The 13,983-nt window shown below is 29.1% G+C and overlaps 1 protein-coding gene across 1 annotated transcript in view; it reads left to right on the top strand.

The window, feature by feature from the left end:
• Positions 1–274: 274 nt before the first annotated feature.
• LOC123295844 (fork head domain-containing protein FD2-like) overlaps positions 275–13,983 on the top strand; it is a 31,774-nt gene continuing 18,065 nt past the window's right edge. The window contains exons 1-3 of the mRNA XM_044877306.1: positions 275–290; positions 2,014–2,571; positions 2,888–3,049. Of these exons, the coding sequence (XP_044733241.1) occupies positions 2,026–2,571; positions 2,888–3,049 (708 nt within the window). The 5' untranslated portion in view covers positions 275–290; positions 2,014–2,025. The remainder of the gene's footprint in view (positions 291–2,013; positions 2,572–2,887; positions 3,050–13,983) is intronic.

Below are 13,983 nucleotides of genomic sequence, written 5' to 3'. Positions count from 1 at the left end.
AATGAGAGGAATATATTATTATATATCAAATAAAATTTCTTTTATAATTTTTAAAAACACTATGAAATTACTGTTAGTTGATTAGTTTAAAATTGAAATTCTTTATTTAAACATTTTGTGCATTCAATTTTCAATTATTTTAAAGGTTTTATATGCAATTCATATAAGTTACACATTTTGAGATGATTTTCTAATATTTTTATATAGTTTTTGGTTTTTATTGTTATTGTTATTGTGTGTATAAATTTTTAACGTTTTATCAAATACTTTTTCGATTAATTTTTTAAAAGGTAAATCCATTATAAACTTAATATTTTTATTCTATTTGAAAATTTATTGTCACAGTGATCACTTATTCATACAGATCATTATTGGATTTGTGTTTTAAAGTGAAATTAATTTTAAAGATTAGTTTTTAAAGTTTGTGGTCGAGTATATATCCAGAAGAAATCGATGTAGTATATAATTTTAGATTATATAATCTTAATAGTTTATTATATTATAATATCTTGGTTTAAGGGTAAATATATTTCGATTCTAATAACCAAACTAGTTTCTAAAACCTTTGAATTATAGTAAAAAAATGCGTTCAAAAAGTTTCGAAATAACAATGATCGGAAAATAAATTACCACAATATACTTCTGGTTTGATGGTTTTCGATATTATTGTAAAGAAGAGTTCGAAAAAAATTAAATAACTTATTTTTAGTAAATTCAGGAGCGGATCGTACATTTTTGGAGCCTGGGCTAATACTGCTTAGGGATCATCTTAATTACTCAACTGATTGCCATTTTGTCAAAAAACTGTTTTCTATAGTGATACAAGTATACGGTATAGGAAAGGAATAGGACAATAAATTATATTGGGGTCTTTTGTGTTCACTGGGATCTAGGCAGCAGCCCAAAAATCCCTGCAGTAGATTCACCCCTGGGTAAATTCTTTGAGGTCTTTAGGAAAAACTTTTTGTATAATGACATATTTGTTTTATCCATGTTAGTTAAACTATTTTTTAGTGCCATAAAATGTTTTGGCGAAAACTATTTTGTTGAATTAGTATCTGTTGGAGCTTCAGATAAATTCAAGCATTTCCTGGTGCAAATCGACAAAATATGTAATTATATGTATGATTATAATAAGAAAACCTTTATTTTGGCATTTTACTAATATACGAATTTTACATCTTAGCGCCGGCCGACGCTAGTAACAAAACTACGCATGATATAATTTAAAATCAGGTTAATTTATTGATTGGATGCAGAGTTTCTGAAATATCGCAATATTTGGATCGATTTTAGTCTGTATCTCAAAAACTATTCGACCAGCCAACAAATTCACTTGATTTTTGTACTTTTTGGGTCAAAATTATCTTATATACTGAATTTTATCGAAATTGGAGGTTACATTTTTTTTTCGATTTTTTGCAATTTTTTTAAGGGGTACGTACGCCTTTGAAAAAAATCAAGAAGTCGAAAAAAAATTTTGTTTTGAAATTCGATGAAACTCAGTGGATGGGGTAATTTTGATCCAAAAAGTATAAAAATCAGGTTAGTTTAATGATTGGATGCAGGGTTTCTGAGTTATCGCAATATTTAGATCGATTTTAGTCGGTATCTCAAAATCTATTAGACCAGTGAACAAATGAACCCGATTTTTGTATTTTTTGGGTCAAAATTACCTTATATACTGAGTTTTATCGAAATTGGAGTTAAAAAATTTTTTTAGATTTTTTGCAATTTTTTAAGGGGTAAAAAATCTTTGATCTTTGAAAAAATCAGAAAAAAATGGAAAAAATCGGAAAGTAAATTAACTATTTATATCCATAACTTTAAAAAGCAATGCTTTAGTGGAGAGTTCAATTATATCACTACTAACAGGAATTCAGGAATTTTTTAATTAGTGAAAATTGCTATCTTAACTATCTTTTGACTTATTTAATTAAAACGGTACAGAATCTATAATAGATCCAAGAAAGGCCATATTATAATCCAATTTATAAATTTTGTTAATTTCAGATTATATAAACCATGTTACCATCAAACTACTCTATTCTCCAACACCAATGGGATACATACTACAATTTGGAACAAATGGAATTACAAATGGAGCTCTTAGGAATACATCAACAACAATCAGCACCATTATATCGACGCTTTACTGAATTATACGGTCATTCACCATTATGGTTACCATTAACATATCGACCAATGCAACCTCGTTTAGAAAAACCACCGTATTCATATATCGCATTAATTGCAATGGCAATTAATTCCGCACCTAAACGACGATTAACATTAAGTGGTATTTATAAATTTATTATGGATCGCTTTCCATATTATCGCGATAATAAGCAAGGATGGCAAAACTCTATAAGACATAATTTAAGTTTAAATGATTGTTTTGTTAAAGTACCACGTGATAAAACTGCTAATATTGAACCGGGGAGTTGTGGTAAAGGTAGTTATTGGATGATGGATCCAACGGCGATTAATATGTTCGAAAAAGGCAATTATCGACGACGAAGAACACGAAAACAATTACATAATGGTGTGAAATGTTCGAAACCTTCAATAGTAAGTGATTGTTTTTATAATTATTTTATTTTTCAGTTATTGCTTCCGTTGAGTCGAATATTTCTATCAAACTATTGATTGTACGAAAAAATTTCAAACTAAAGTCTAGATACTATAAATTTTTTTCAAAGTTTCCGATTTTGAGTCTCCAATAAACTATAGTCTCAGAATTTGAGCTTGCAACTACCCATGAGCTTTCAAGTTTTCCTCCAGAAGAATTGAATATGGGAATTTTCAAATATTCCGTCTTTAATTATTTTAATATTAATTTTATATTTTGAATTTTTTAATTATTTTTGCTTCTGTTTAATTTCAGGATAAAATTGGTTCCTCGTCAACTTGTGATACCTCAAATAGAACACAATCATCTAGAACACAATCATTAGTACGAAAATCAGAAGATTTACCATCAGAAACTACTCCCTCTACAGTTAATACCAACAAATACAATAATGAACAATTAATCAATTTAAATAAAGTTAGTGACAAATCAGTAACGTTAATTGGAAAAAAAATAGCAAATTCAACAAAATTTTCTATTGAAAATTTAATACGGAAATCACCGGAACCGGAACTGTTAGCGCCAAGCTTAATAAAATAATTATTTAAAGAGAATTGTGTAAATATATGATATTGTTTTTGTGTGTATTAATTTTTATATTATTAAATAATCAGATTATTTGTTGTTTTAAATAATATCGAGTTGGTTTTATTTCAACGTTTCCTTTTCTGAATGTTTACTAATACTACTCCTGTTCGAGGACATGCAAGAAGAGGGCGGATTCATAGCAACGGGTGTTCAGGATGGAATATCTATTATGGGTAATATCTCTTTTTGTAGTTAGCTAATAAAAAAATAACAATAATTGTAGAGTTTGATGGAAGACATTATGTTTTGACATTCAGATCTTAGTTCTCCAAACTGCTTCAATGGTCAATTTAGATCTTAAAAGGTAAGAGAGAATAGAATAACACTTTTCATTAGAAAGTTGCTTCTCATTAAAAAAAACTAACATTTTTTAAGAGAACTAGGAGAAATAATTTCAAAGAATTTGATAAATAATATAAATTTATTGTTAGTAAAATTTATTTTTTCATTTTAAACAATATTTTTATAAAAAAAACCAGCCAAAATTTTAAGATAATAACATAATCATAGAACTTCCACTAACATCCCTTACAAGGTGGAAAACAATAGAGCAAACATTTTTTGGGAATAGTTTTGCAAATGATCTCTGTATTAGTAGTTTAAATGGATTTATTTTCAAATTTTCAAATAATAAATAAACCATACTTCTGACACATGTTGCAGCTATATTTTTATATAGAACAGTCCGTTTAAAGCTATATTTTCAACTGAATTCACTGGTCTCTTTATCAATATTTCATTTATACAGATTGTTCGCGATTCGATAAACTTAGCGTATCGCGTATAACCTTAGCGTGTTTATTTTTAAATGGAATAATATATTCGGTTAAAACTATTCCCATCAGAAATTAGTAGGAACTTCTCAGAATTTCTATTATACTAGCTAGTAGAATTATTCTACTAGTAATTTCCCACCCGTTTCGATAGATAATTTCAACTTTGGATTTCTGCTTTATAGACCTTACTCCTCTTATTCCCACTTTTGTTCACAACTTTTGGCGTATTAATTTTTGATGCAGGACCCTATTTAAAAAAAAAAAAAATACGACTCATGTTTTTTTGCTGAATAATAATGTAGCTTTCTATATGTGAAACAATTTTTAAAATTCGTGCAGTAGTTTTTGAGTTTATCCATTACATAAAAAAAACAAAGAATCACTTTTCTCTTTATATAATTAGTGCGTTGATAAAATAAATGTAAATGCCAGCCTGCCAAAAAACATGGAATTATCGAGCTAAAAAAAAAGGAAACATGTTTATGAAAACTTTAATAATTTTGAAAAATTTCTTGAAATAGAGAAAAAAATATTCCGTTTTTATTACCTGAGGATATGGTGTTAAACAAATTATTTCATTATTGTATACAATAATTCCTTCTGTTAATTAGAGTCAAAAGTATAGTGCCTTTAGAAAATTGTTGCTTTTTGGAGTAACTATCATAAAACATCAGGTACACTAGGATGTAGAAGGTTGGGTTTAGTTTAAAATATTTCTGGCTTGAACTAGTAATGTAAAGCTCTCTTCACTTTAGTCGGTCGGTTACAATGATGTTTGTTTCTGTCTATAAATATTTTCACAGCAGATTTCAAAAATCTGAACATTATAACATCATGAAAAATTTTATCACTTAAATCTCCGTTTAGCGGTCTTTCTGACTAAAACAGCAAGTTTCTGAGTAAAAAATAATCCATAAAAATTTTCTCTAAGAATATATGACTTTGTACGAGTTTTAATCTTCGACATTTTTTACCAAAAAATAATCTTTATTTTATGTTTCCAGTCGAAAATTTAATTAAAAAGCCATCAGATTTTATATTTTGGACGATTCCATGCAACATATGACTTATGGCAATTTATACCAAAAATTCGTTATTATCGAAAATAAAGACTATTTTGTGGTTCTGTTAAAAAAGTTGATTTAAAAACTGTATGATATTTAGTGTCCGACCGAAGGTCGATTTTTGGCCGAAGTCGAAACCGATTAATCGGCTATCGCCACAACCTTCGGCCGAAGCCGAAGCCGAAGGTTTAAAAACATGATTTTAAAACTTTAATATTAAAGTTGATCTCTAGAAGTTGATTTAGAGGTTATGATCTTGAGAAGTTGATCTAGAAGTCAATCTAAAGATGATTAAAAAAATACCTTGAAATTTATTTCAAAATAATAACATTTAGAACAATTCGTTCAATTACGACGTTTGCTAAGAACCTTCGGCCAAAGCTTTGGCTTCGGCCTGAATTCAGGCCGAAGCCGAATGTTTGACCGAAGGTGGTTTTTTTGGCCGAAGGTGGCCGAAGCCGAAGCCGAAGCTTCGGTCGGACACTAATGATATTAAATTTTGAACCATTCTAAACTTTTTGACTCTTGACATTTTTTACCTTATCTCACCGTTTTCGATATATATAAGCCTTTGAAAAAAAATACTAATTTTTCAAAAGTAAAGTAGTTAGAAAATGAAAAAAAAATTCTTATCACTGATCGATTTTTTTTACAAACAGAATCTTTACGAAGATCTTCAATGCAATTTTATTGCCGAGAGTACGATCAAGTTTGTAATGTTTAAGAAATATTAGGCGAGTGATGCTGTCTTAATGGATTAACAGATTCCATTGCGTAAGGCCATCTGTGTTTCCCGACGGTATGTGAGCAAGTTAAGATTATCATCATCATTCTAGAGATAAAATCTGAAGGAATTGTCATTTTGTTTAACACAACCATTCGAGTAAAAACAAGGCGTTAAATTCTGGTCTTCTAACTAATTGACCTTAAGCCAATTCAATTTTTAATTCAAACAGTAATTTTAATAATTTTGATTTCTTAATCTGTTTTTTTTTTTTTTATATTTTTTCGTTCATGACAAGGAGATGTCATTACAACCTTTTGCACGCTTCTCTGGTCGCTCATACCTAAAGTGATAATTTAGGACAATGTTATAATATTTGTAATTTTAAAATCTTGTGTACATATATATCTAGTTTATGTAATATATTCAAGTACATTTGAATATTGCATGCATTCAATTCGATGTACCATGTCTAGACGGTACTATAGTGTACTATAGTTTAGGTAGTACCTCTTTCTGTTCTAAATGGTATAGTATCAGGTGCGTAATTACTGGAAATACTGTTCTAGGTGTCTTTGCATAAAATCATTTCAATTTGGAAACCACAATAGCCCATTTGAAAAATTCTCATTTCTAGTTTTAAACTTTTTATAAACATTTTTATCACCTCTTATTTAACATTCCATGGCAAATACTATGGTCTTGATTTTGAATTATGGGTCAAATTTTTCAGCGGTGATATAACGGTACTCCAGGACTCCACGTTCTTGAAACCTATTATAGATTAATTTTGCAATAGGCAAATGTGATTTGATCTTTTTTTAATTTTTTTTGATACCCACTAATTTTGGACCAAAGTTTTCATCTTTGATGTTAATTTTTCGCTTCCATTCATCTATATACTGGGACCAGAATCCCACATTCTTGATACCTATTTTAGATAGGATAATTTTGACCATAAATTTGAATAGTATGACCTGAATTTAGTAGGATTAATGGTTTATCGAAATTGGATTTATTAATTCACTATTTAATAGTTTTTTTTTCTTCAGTAGATGGACTAAAGCATTAATCTCTATTTCGTATTATTCGCTATACAATCAAAAATTTTATTTTGTATAAAAATAACGAACTTTCATATAAATAAATATAAAGTTAATAGTTTTGTATGAATTTAAAATTTGATGTATTACAAATTTGACCTGAAACAAATATCAGTTGTCCATTCTTTCGATTGACCATGACTCCTTAAAAAACTGAATTCAACGCTCCTGAGTAAGCAATAGTGTTTGTTTTATTAGTGACAATATTCTGCTTGATTATATTATTATTGATCGATATAATATAATTTCTATTATTGATAAATTATGTATGTTACGATCAAATTTATATCCAGTAAATCACTTGTTCATACATAACTAACTTTACTGTGTTATGGTTACAACTTATTTCGTATAATTATTTGTTGTCATGGAAATAACAACGATATAATTTATAATACCTATTATTATACAAATATATATATTACGTTTAATGTAGGAAAAACTGGTTGATTTCTGCAAGTTTCCCTGGACATATTTTAAATTATAGTTGGGAAAAACCCTATAAATTCCTTTCAGATCATATTTCTGTTAATATGCTTCGATCAACACCTCAACGAAGTCGATATCATTTTTTGTTCGCGCGGTATCGATAACGAAAAAAATATCTTCGGGCGGACGTACATAAGTACAAACACATACACACACATACTTCTTCTCCAAATAAGTATTAATGCTTTGTCCTAACCATGAAACGAAAAGATATCTTGAAAATTTCGATTTCGAAAATCGGACCCATTACAATAACTTCCTGTAGTTGGTGTCTTCGTATAGTTGGTGTCTTATACGTGGCAGTGTTTAATACCTAGAAACTGAATGGTAATCGAATGAGCATTGTCACCAAAATAAAACACTTTACTCTATTTTAGAAATTTAAATACTACAAAATAACTTTCTAATAATCTTATCTATATAAAGTATTATGATTACTTAGAAAATGCACATACCAGAAACAATATTATCATTCAATAATTATTATTAGAAAACTTTTTAGAATATTTATACCCATTAAATTTTATATAGTCAATAACTTAATTCGTGGTTATCTATATGAGATTGTGAAAAATTGTAATAAAATATCAAGTCAATAATGACTTTATTTGTGACCATATGTATGTACGCTTTGAGAAAAATGTCACGCTAGCTTTTATATCTTTAAATATATATTATAGGGTGACTTTTGTCTATCCTTAATTGCTGAGAATTAGTACAGAAACCCATCACCATTCGTATAAACCATACGGTAATCTTAAGTCATGTGATGAGAAACTTGCTCACGCGTCAACAAATTCGCGTGTTAAACATTTTTTAACTTTGTAAATCATAACTTCAGCGATATGCGAGCAGAAAAGCCATCTTTAAAATTATATTCATTTTATCCGATTTTAAGACTTTTCTATCACAAGTTGTTTTTAATTTACTGAGTACGATTTATAGTAAACTAACGAAAGTTTACGAACAAGCCTGAAAATTTATGATGTTAATATTTCTCTCTAAGGCTTTTTTCGAAAAAGATGAATTTTCTAATGATTATGAAAACGTCATATTCAAGCTAATGGTCTGAAAAAACGTAGCAGGGAATTTGTTGGACATTATGATCACTTGATAACATAATTATTATTATATTTTTTTAAATTTAATATAAAAAATACTCTAAACTTTAAAAAAAGAAAATTACAATTAATATTTAGAAAAAACTGCAAGAAATAATCGTGATTTTATTAATTTCCATAGGATCTAATGTTAATTTTCGGTAACTTATTTTCTGAAAAACTTACACAATTTTCAGACATACTTTAAAAAAGTTCTTAACATGTTTAAGAACAACTTCTCAAAATTTTAGTATTGTATTTTTTTTCTATAGCGTAGTAGTGGTATTTTTTTCTATAGCGCTTCAAAAACTTTAATGGCATATTATATAATAATACTTTATATCAAATATGATATTTGGTACCTATATTACCAACAATTTCAGTTCACTTTTCACGATTCCTATGGATATATTCTAATGAGGGTAGTTTAAATTTCATTGGCCATATTTAAGCTTGCCAATACGATAGTTGTCTGATGTCGAATTTGCCATATTACGCATTCAAATGAAAAACTAGACTTGATTCCATGACAAATTTGAAGATGAAATTAAAATTGATTAAAAAACGTAGAAAGTATAAGCATTCAAAGATTGTTGCCCATCTTCTTTTAACAAAACAAAGTTAGTGACAACGACGTCACTAATCTATATCTTCATCTTTGTTTAATTAAGAAGTTTAAACGTTCATATTTTGCGTCCTTTAGTTTTCTGCCCGTGCAATGAGCAACTATTGACAATATTGCGCTAAGCTTAATGTTAATCTTTGCAAACAGTAATTATTTTCAAATGCATTAACAATTTTAGAGACATCGGTGTTGAAAATTGTTGAGTGACAAACGGTAACACAAAAAAAGACAATTAAACTAGGTGAGGCTTTTTATGCAATTGTTCTTGACTTATAGAAATTGTTTTCACTTCGTGAAGTGAATGGGGGTGATGTCACACAATGATACTATTACTACTTTCTGAACAGTTTATAAGGAAGTGACAACCACGATGAATGCACTATGAATAACTTTAAAAAGTTCATATCTGTATTGCCGCTGCTGCTATATGGATTTATTTCAAACTGATAAGAAATAAAATAAATGTAAATGTTTGTTTGTGTATTTGGGTGTTGGTTTTTCTTTTTAACAGTTTATGAGGAAGGTAAATTGTAATTCTACTTAAAATGGAAATTATAATGAATACATTTTACGGGAAATTAAATGCACATATTTGTAATAAATTTTCTTATTTGATAGTTCGTTTATAATATTTTGTACTTTTCTACGAAATTATTTAGTGTCATTTATCAAAAAATTTATTTAGTTGAAGTATTGTGTTTTTTTTATCTATGTACCTATGTAAGGGAATCTTTGAACGTGATTTTCACCCACTTCTGGATTGAATTAAAACTTAGCACATTCACCAAGGATAATATGGGTATGAGCATGGGGTATGGGTATGAAGGTTAGCGGGCCATGCTCGAGCATCGGGCTTCGAAGCAATGGTTCAGAGCACCTAGCCAAATAGACTAGATTATCAGATTATCTCCTATTATCTCCTTGTACTCTATCCCCGCTACGCTTTTCAGTGGTTGTTATAACCAACTGATGTACTGAAACCCAGAATCTGCCTAGCGCTGAGTTTCCTGCCGGGCAGTAACAGAGAAAGTGGATCGATGTTTCTTCTGAATTTTCTCCGCATCTGTCACACGCAGGAGATTGTCTTTTTCCAATCTGATGTTGGAACTTGTTCAGGTTATCATGCCCTGTGAGTAACTCTACGATGACTCTAATATCAGTTCTGTTTAGTTTCAAGATCTCCTCGGCTCTGTTACCGAGCGAGTTTCCTTCTCCCAACAGGCTTTTGGCGATTCGCCCTCCCTCGTAGCTGGTCCTTGCCTTTAATTGGTGGTTTTTCAGATTATCTCCTAATCTGTTAAGACCTTCTTGGTATGGCATCCTCGCAAGCTTTTCTTGAGTGGGAGCCATGGTGGTTCGCAGTTTGGCCAGTTTGTCTGCTCGCTCATTACCGTTCCAACCAGAGTGTCCGGGGATCCAGGTAATATCTTGTTCCCTAAAATCAAGGATAATATAATAATTTAATAAATTTGGCTGATTACCCTGATCAGTATCTTCTGGTCAGGGTAATCAGACAAATGGATTTCTATATAGGAATTTATGTACATTTATTTGCGCTCCCACCATATATTTATACTTAATTTTGAAAAAAGGTAATAGTTTAAAAAACTGAAAAAAAAATAAAATAAATAATAGTTTAAAAACTAAAAAAAAAACATACTTTTGTAACTAGCTGAACTAAAAAGTAGAAAATAATTTCTATATGTTCAACAACAAAAAAATCTAGAGTGATTCAGAATAAAACATTATATGTATGTGAAAACTGTCAATAAAAAAGCGTTTTCATGCACTCAGACATGTAAGGATAAAATCTTGCTCAGTAAACGCGTAAGAAATGCATACTTGCCTACACATGCTTGTACGAACTGATTCTACTAACAAAATAGTGAAAACAAACAATTCACTTGAATTAATTGTTGAAATACCATGTATATAGACAGTGATTGATTACGTAAGAGTTTTTTCTGTTTAGGTCATGCAAGTAAAGAAAGATTGCCACTCTTAGATACATGTCACATACACACATAACTGATGTTCTCATTTAATGCATACTATTTAATTTGAACCTATTTTCCGCCCTCACGGATACACAGTGATGTTTAATAAAAATGATTCAAACAAAAGTTTTTTTTTTTTTTTTTAGAAGGAGTATTTTACATTTAAGCTTTTGCTTTATCTGTAACGGTTTATAAGACCCAATTGAAACATGTTGCTCATTTACGAACTTAGCCTCACCTTTTACTTACTAATAATTTCAGCCTGATATCTCTTTTCGTTTTTGAGTAATTGTATCCACAGACAGACGATAGGACCATCGACAATGGATTTTGTGAACACCTATACCAAAATTTTATTTATATCATCAAAAGTATTGATGCGTTATAAATTTGGGACTAAATTTAGTATACCTTGATATATTTCATATATACATGGCATCAAAATAATAATGATTAAGTTTCAGTATTATTAAAATAAACGAGTTTTTACAAATATAAAAAAAAAAAATTAAACAGATTATAATTTAAAATAAAACATGATTAAAATATTTTTTTTTGTGTTATCAATTTTAGAGAATAAATTACAAAACATAATGTGTAGATACATTTTTAGTAATCGTAATAATACCTACTACCTACCTATCATACATTATATTGTTATAATATTTATAACAAAAATAAATAGATAAGTGGTCGGGTGAATGGTTACATTATGTTTTAAAATAGTTTTGATTTTATATATATAATACCTATCTATAATATGTATATAACGTGAATATAATATACAAAATCGATTTTATCGTTTATAGGTATTACATTTTATACATTACTATTTATCATTTATTATCTATTCTACACAGTGATTTGTTCAATAATAAATATATTATACCAAATAAATTAAATCATTGTAATATTTTATAGTTTATTATCAAATTTCCACTAATTGATTGCTAATAGTTACTTTAAAGGTTTCTAGCGTAGCTTTATTATCAATGAGAAATTTTTTTTGGAGTTCCTATTATAAGATAATAAATGTAAATCGATAGTTGAATGAAGGTATTTAGTTTTTTTTTTACCCGACTTAGCAATGCAAAGGAGTGGTAATGTGTTTATCAGCCTACATATATATGTGTGTTCCTATATGGCACATTAGAGTCCAAACATGCCGGCCGATTTTCATTATTCTAACGACAGTCGATTTGTCGTTACTTTGCGAGTGCTACTGAAATGAAAATTCAATATGTCGATTACCAGACTCAATATTGTGAAAATGTGTGTTCCTATGTGGCACACTAGTGACCAAACTCGCGGACCAAAAGTCCAATTTAACTTTCCAAAAGTCAAACTAGATCTGGATTTTAATAATTGGTTAAACTTTTTAGCGGCACCTTATTAGATGTAGATTATGATCTCTGCACCTTCCAAAATTAGTTTAAAGTTGGCTTAATGGGTTGAGTACAAAAAAATTCCTCATTTTACTCTTTTTTCGTCTAAAAAGATTCGTCTATTAAAGTAAATTAAAAAAAAATATACATTCGCACTAAAAGTCGAAACCTTGGTGAACCCGCGCCAAGAGTCGAAAACTTAGATTCATGCCAAGTGTGTTAGCCATTCTCATGCAACTTAAACAGTTGCTTGCGCATAATATTCCCACTGACATTCAAGATTGTTTGTATAAAAAGATTGATCATGCAAACTTGCCAAGCTTAGAAGAAATTGTGTAGCCACCTTTAAGAATGAATTTTTAGTGAGATTTTAGGGAAATTCTTAAAATAAGGAATACATTAAGGAAGTAATTATTATTTATGCATGTATTGCTGATCATCTAGTATACTGATGACACTGTGATGTATAATAGAAATTTGTTTGAAAACTAATGTAATGTAATTGATAATTTATTTAAAATCTTTTATGTAATGAGTTAATATCTGAATAATATATGAACTCTATAATAGAATGTAGTTGTCACAGCTAATTAGCTTAATTAGCCGTTTAATATGGTAGTTACCTGATGTCGAATTTGCCATATTACACATAAAAATGTAAAACTAGACTTGATACCATGACAAAATTTGAAAGTGAAAATAAAATTGATGAAAAAACGAAGAAATTATAAGCGTTCGAAGATTGTTGTCCATCTTCTTTTCACAAAACAAAGTTTTATATTTATATTTTCGTCTTTTTTTAAATAGAAATTTTATACGTTCACTTTTCTGCCCGTACAGTGTGAATTCTTTACTAGAAATGATAAAAGAATTTAGTCAACAAACCAATTAATAGCTGCTGTAGCGACTAATACAAAATTTAATGAACTGGCTGGCTAGTACTTCTAGGCTATTCATACGAAAGTGTGACCATTTGACAAAAAAAAAAAAGAAGAAATATCTGACAACTGGTTGGTGTAAAAAACACCAAATTGTTGCTTGTGGTTACCATATTGTCAGTGAGTGGGCTTTAGTGCCAGGTGGAAGAAAGTAGAACTAAATTAAAATGACATGGCTAGACAGTCGATTCAAGTAATTAGCCTAGCTGTTTGATTGAATGGGTGGGTATCTTCCAGGTCACTAGTTGAACGGCATCGTTTAGTATAGCTGGCTTCGACAAATATATCTGTTCTATTATAATCTGTATCTATAATAGTAGCTGTTTTGTGTCAGATAGAGATAGATAAACACCCAATGGATTGGTAATGGAATAGACCTATATTGTATATATAATGGAGAATCAAGTGACATGTAAAATCTATTAATTATTTAAAATGATATGAATAATTCTGCTAAAATTTGTGACCATACATTTATTTTATATAAACGCAGTACATGAGATGATACTTCTATACAATACATTAAATTCGCAACAACAAAAAATACTTTCCCGCATAGTTT

Source organism: Chrysoperla carnea, chromosome 3, assembly GCF_905475395.1.
Source record: "Chrysoperla carnea chromosome 3, inChrCarn1.1, whole genome shotgun sequence".
NCBI classification, from domain to species: Eukaryota; Metazoa; Arthropoda; class Insecta; order Neuroptera; family Chrysopidae; genus Chrysoperla; species Chrysoperla carnea.
Note: the sequence above shows the minus strand (reverse complement) of the source record. Positions and strands in the feature narration are given on the sequence as shown.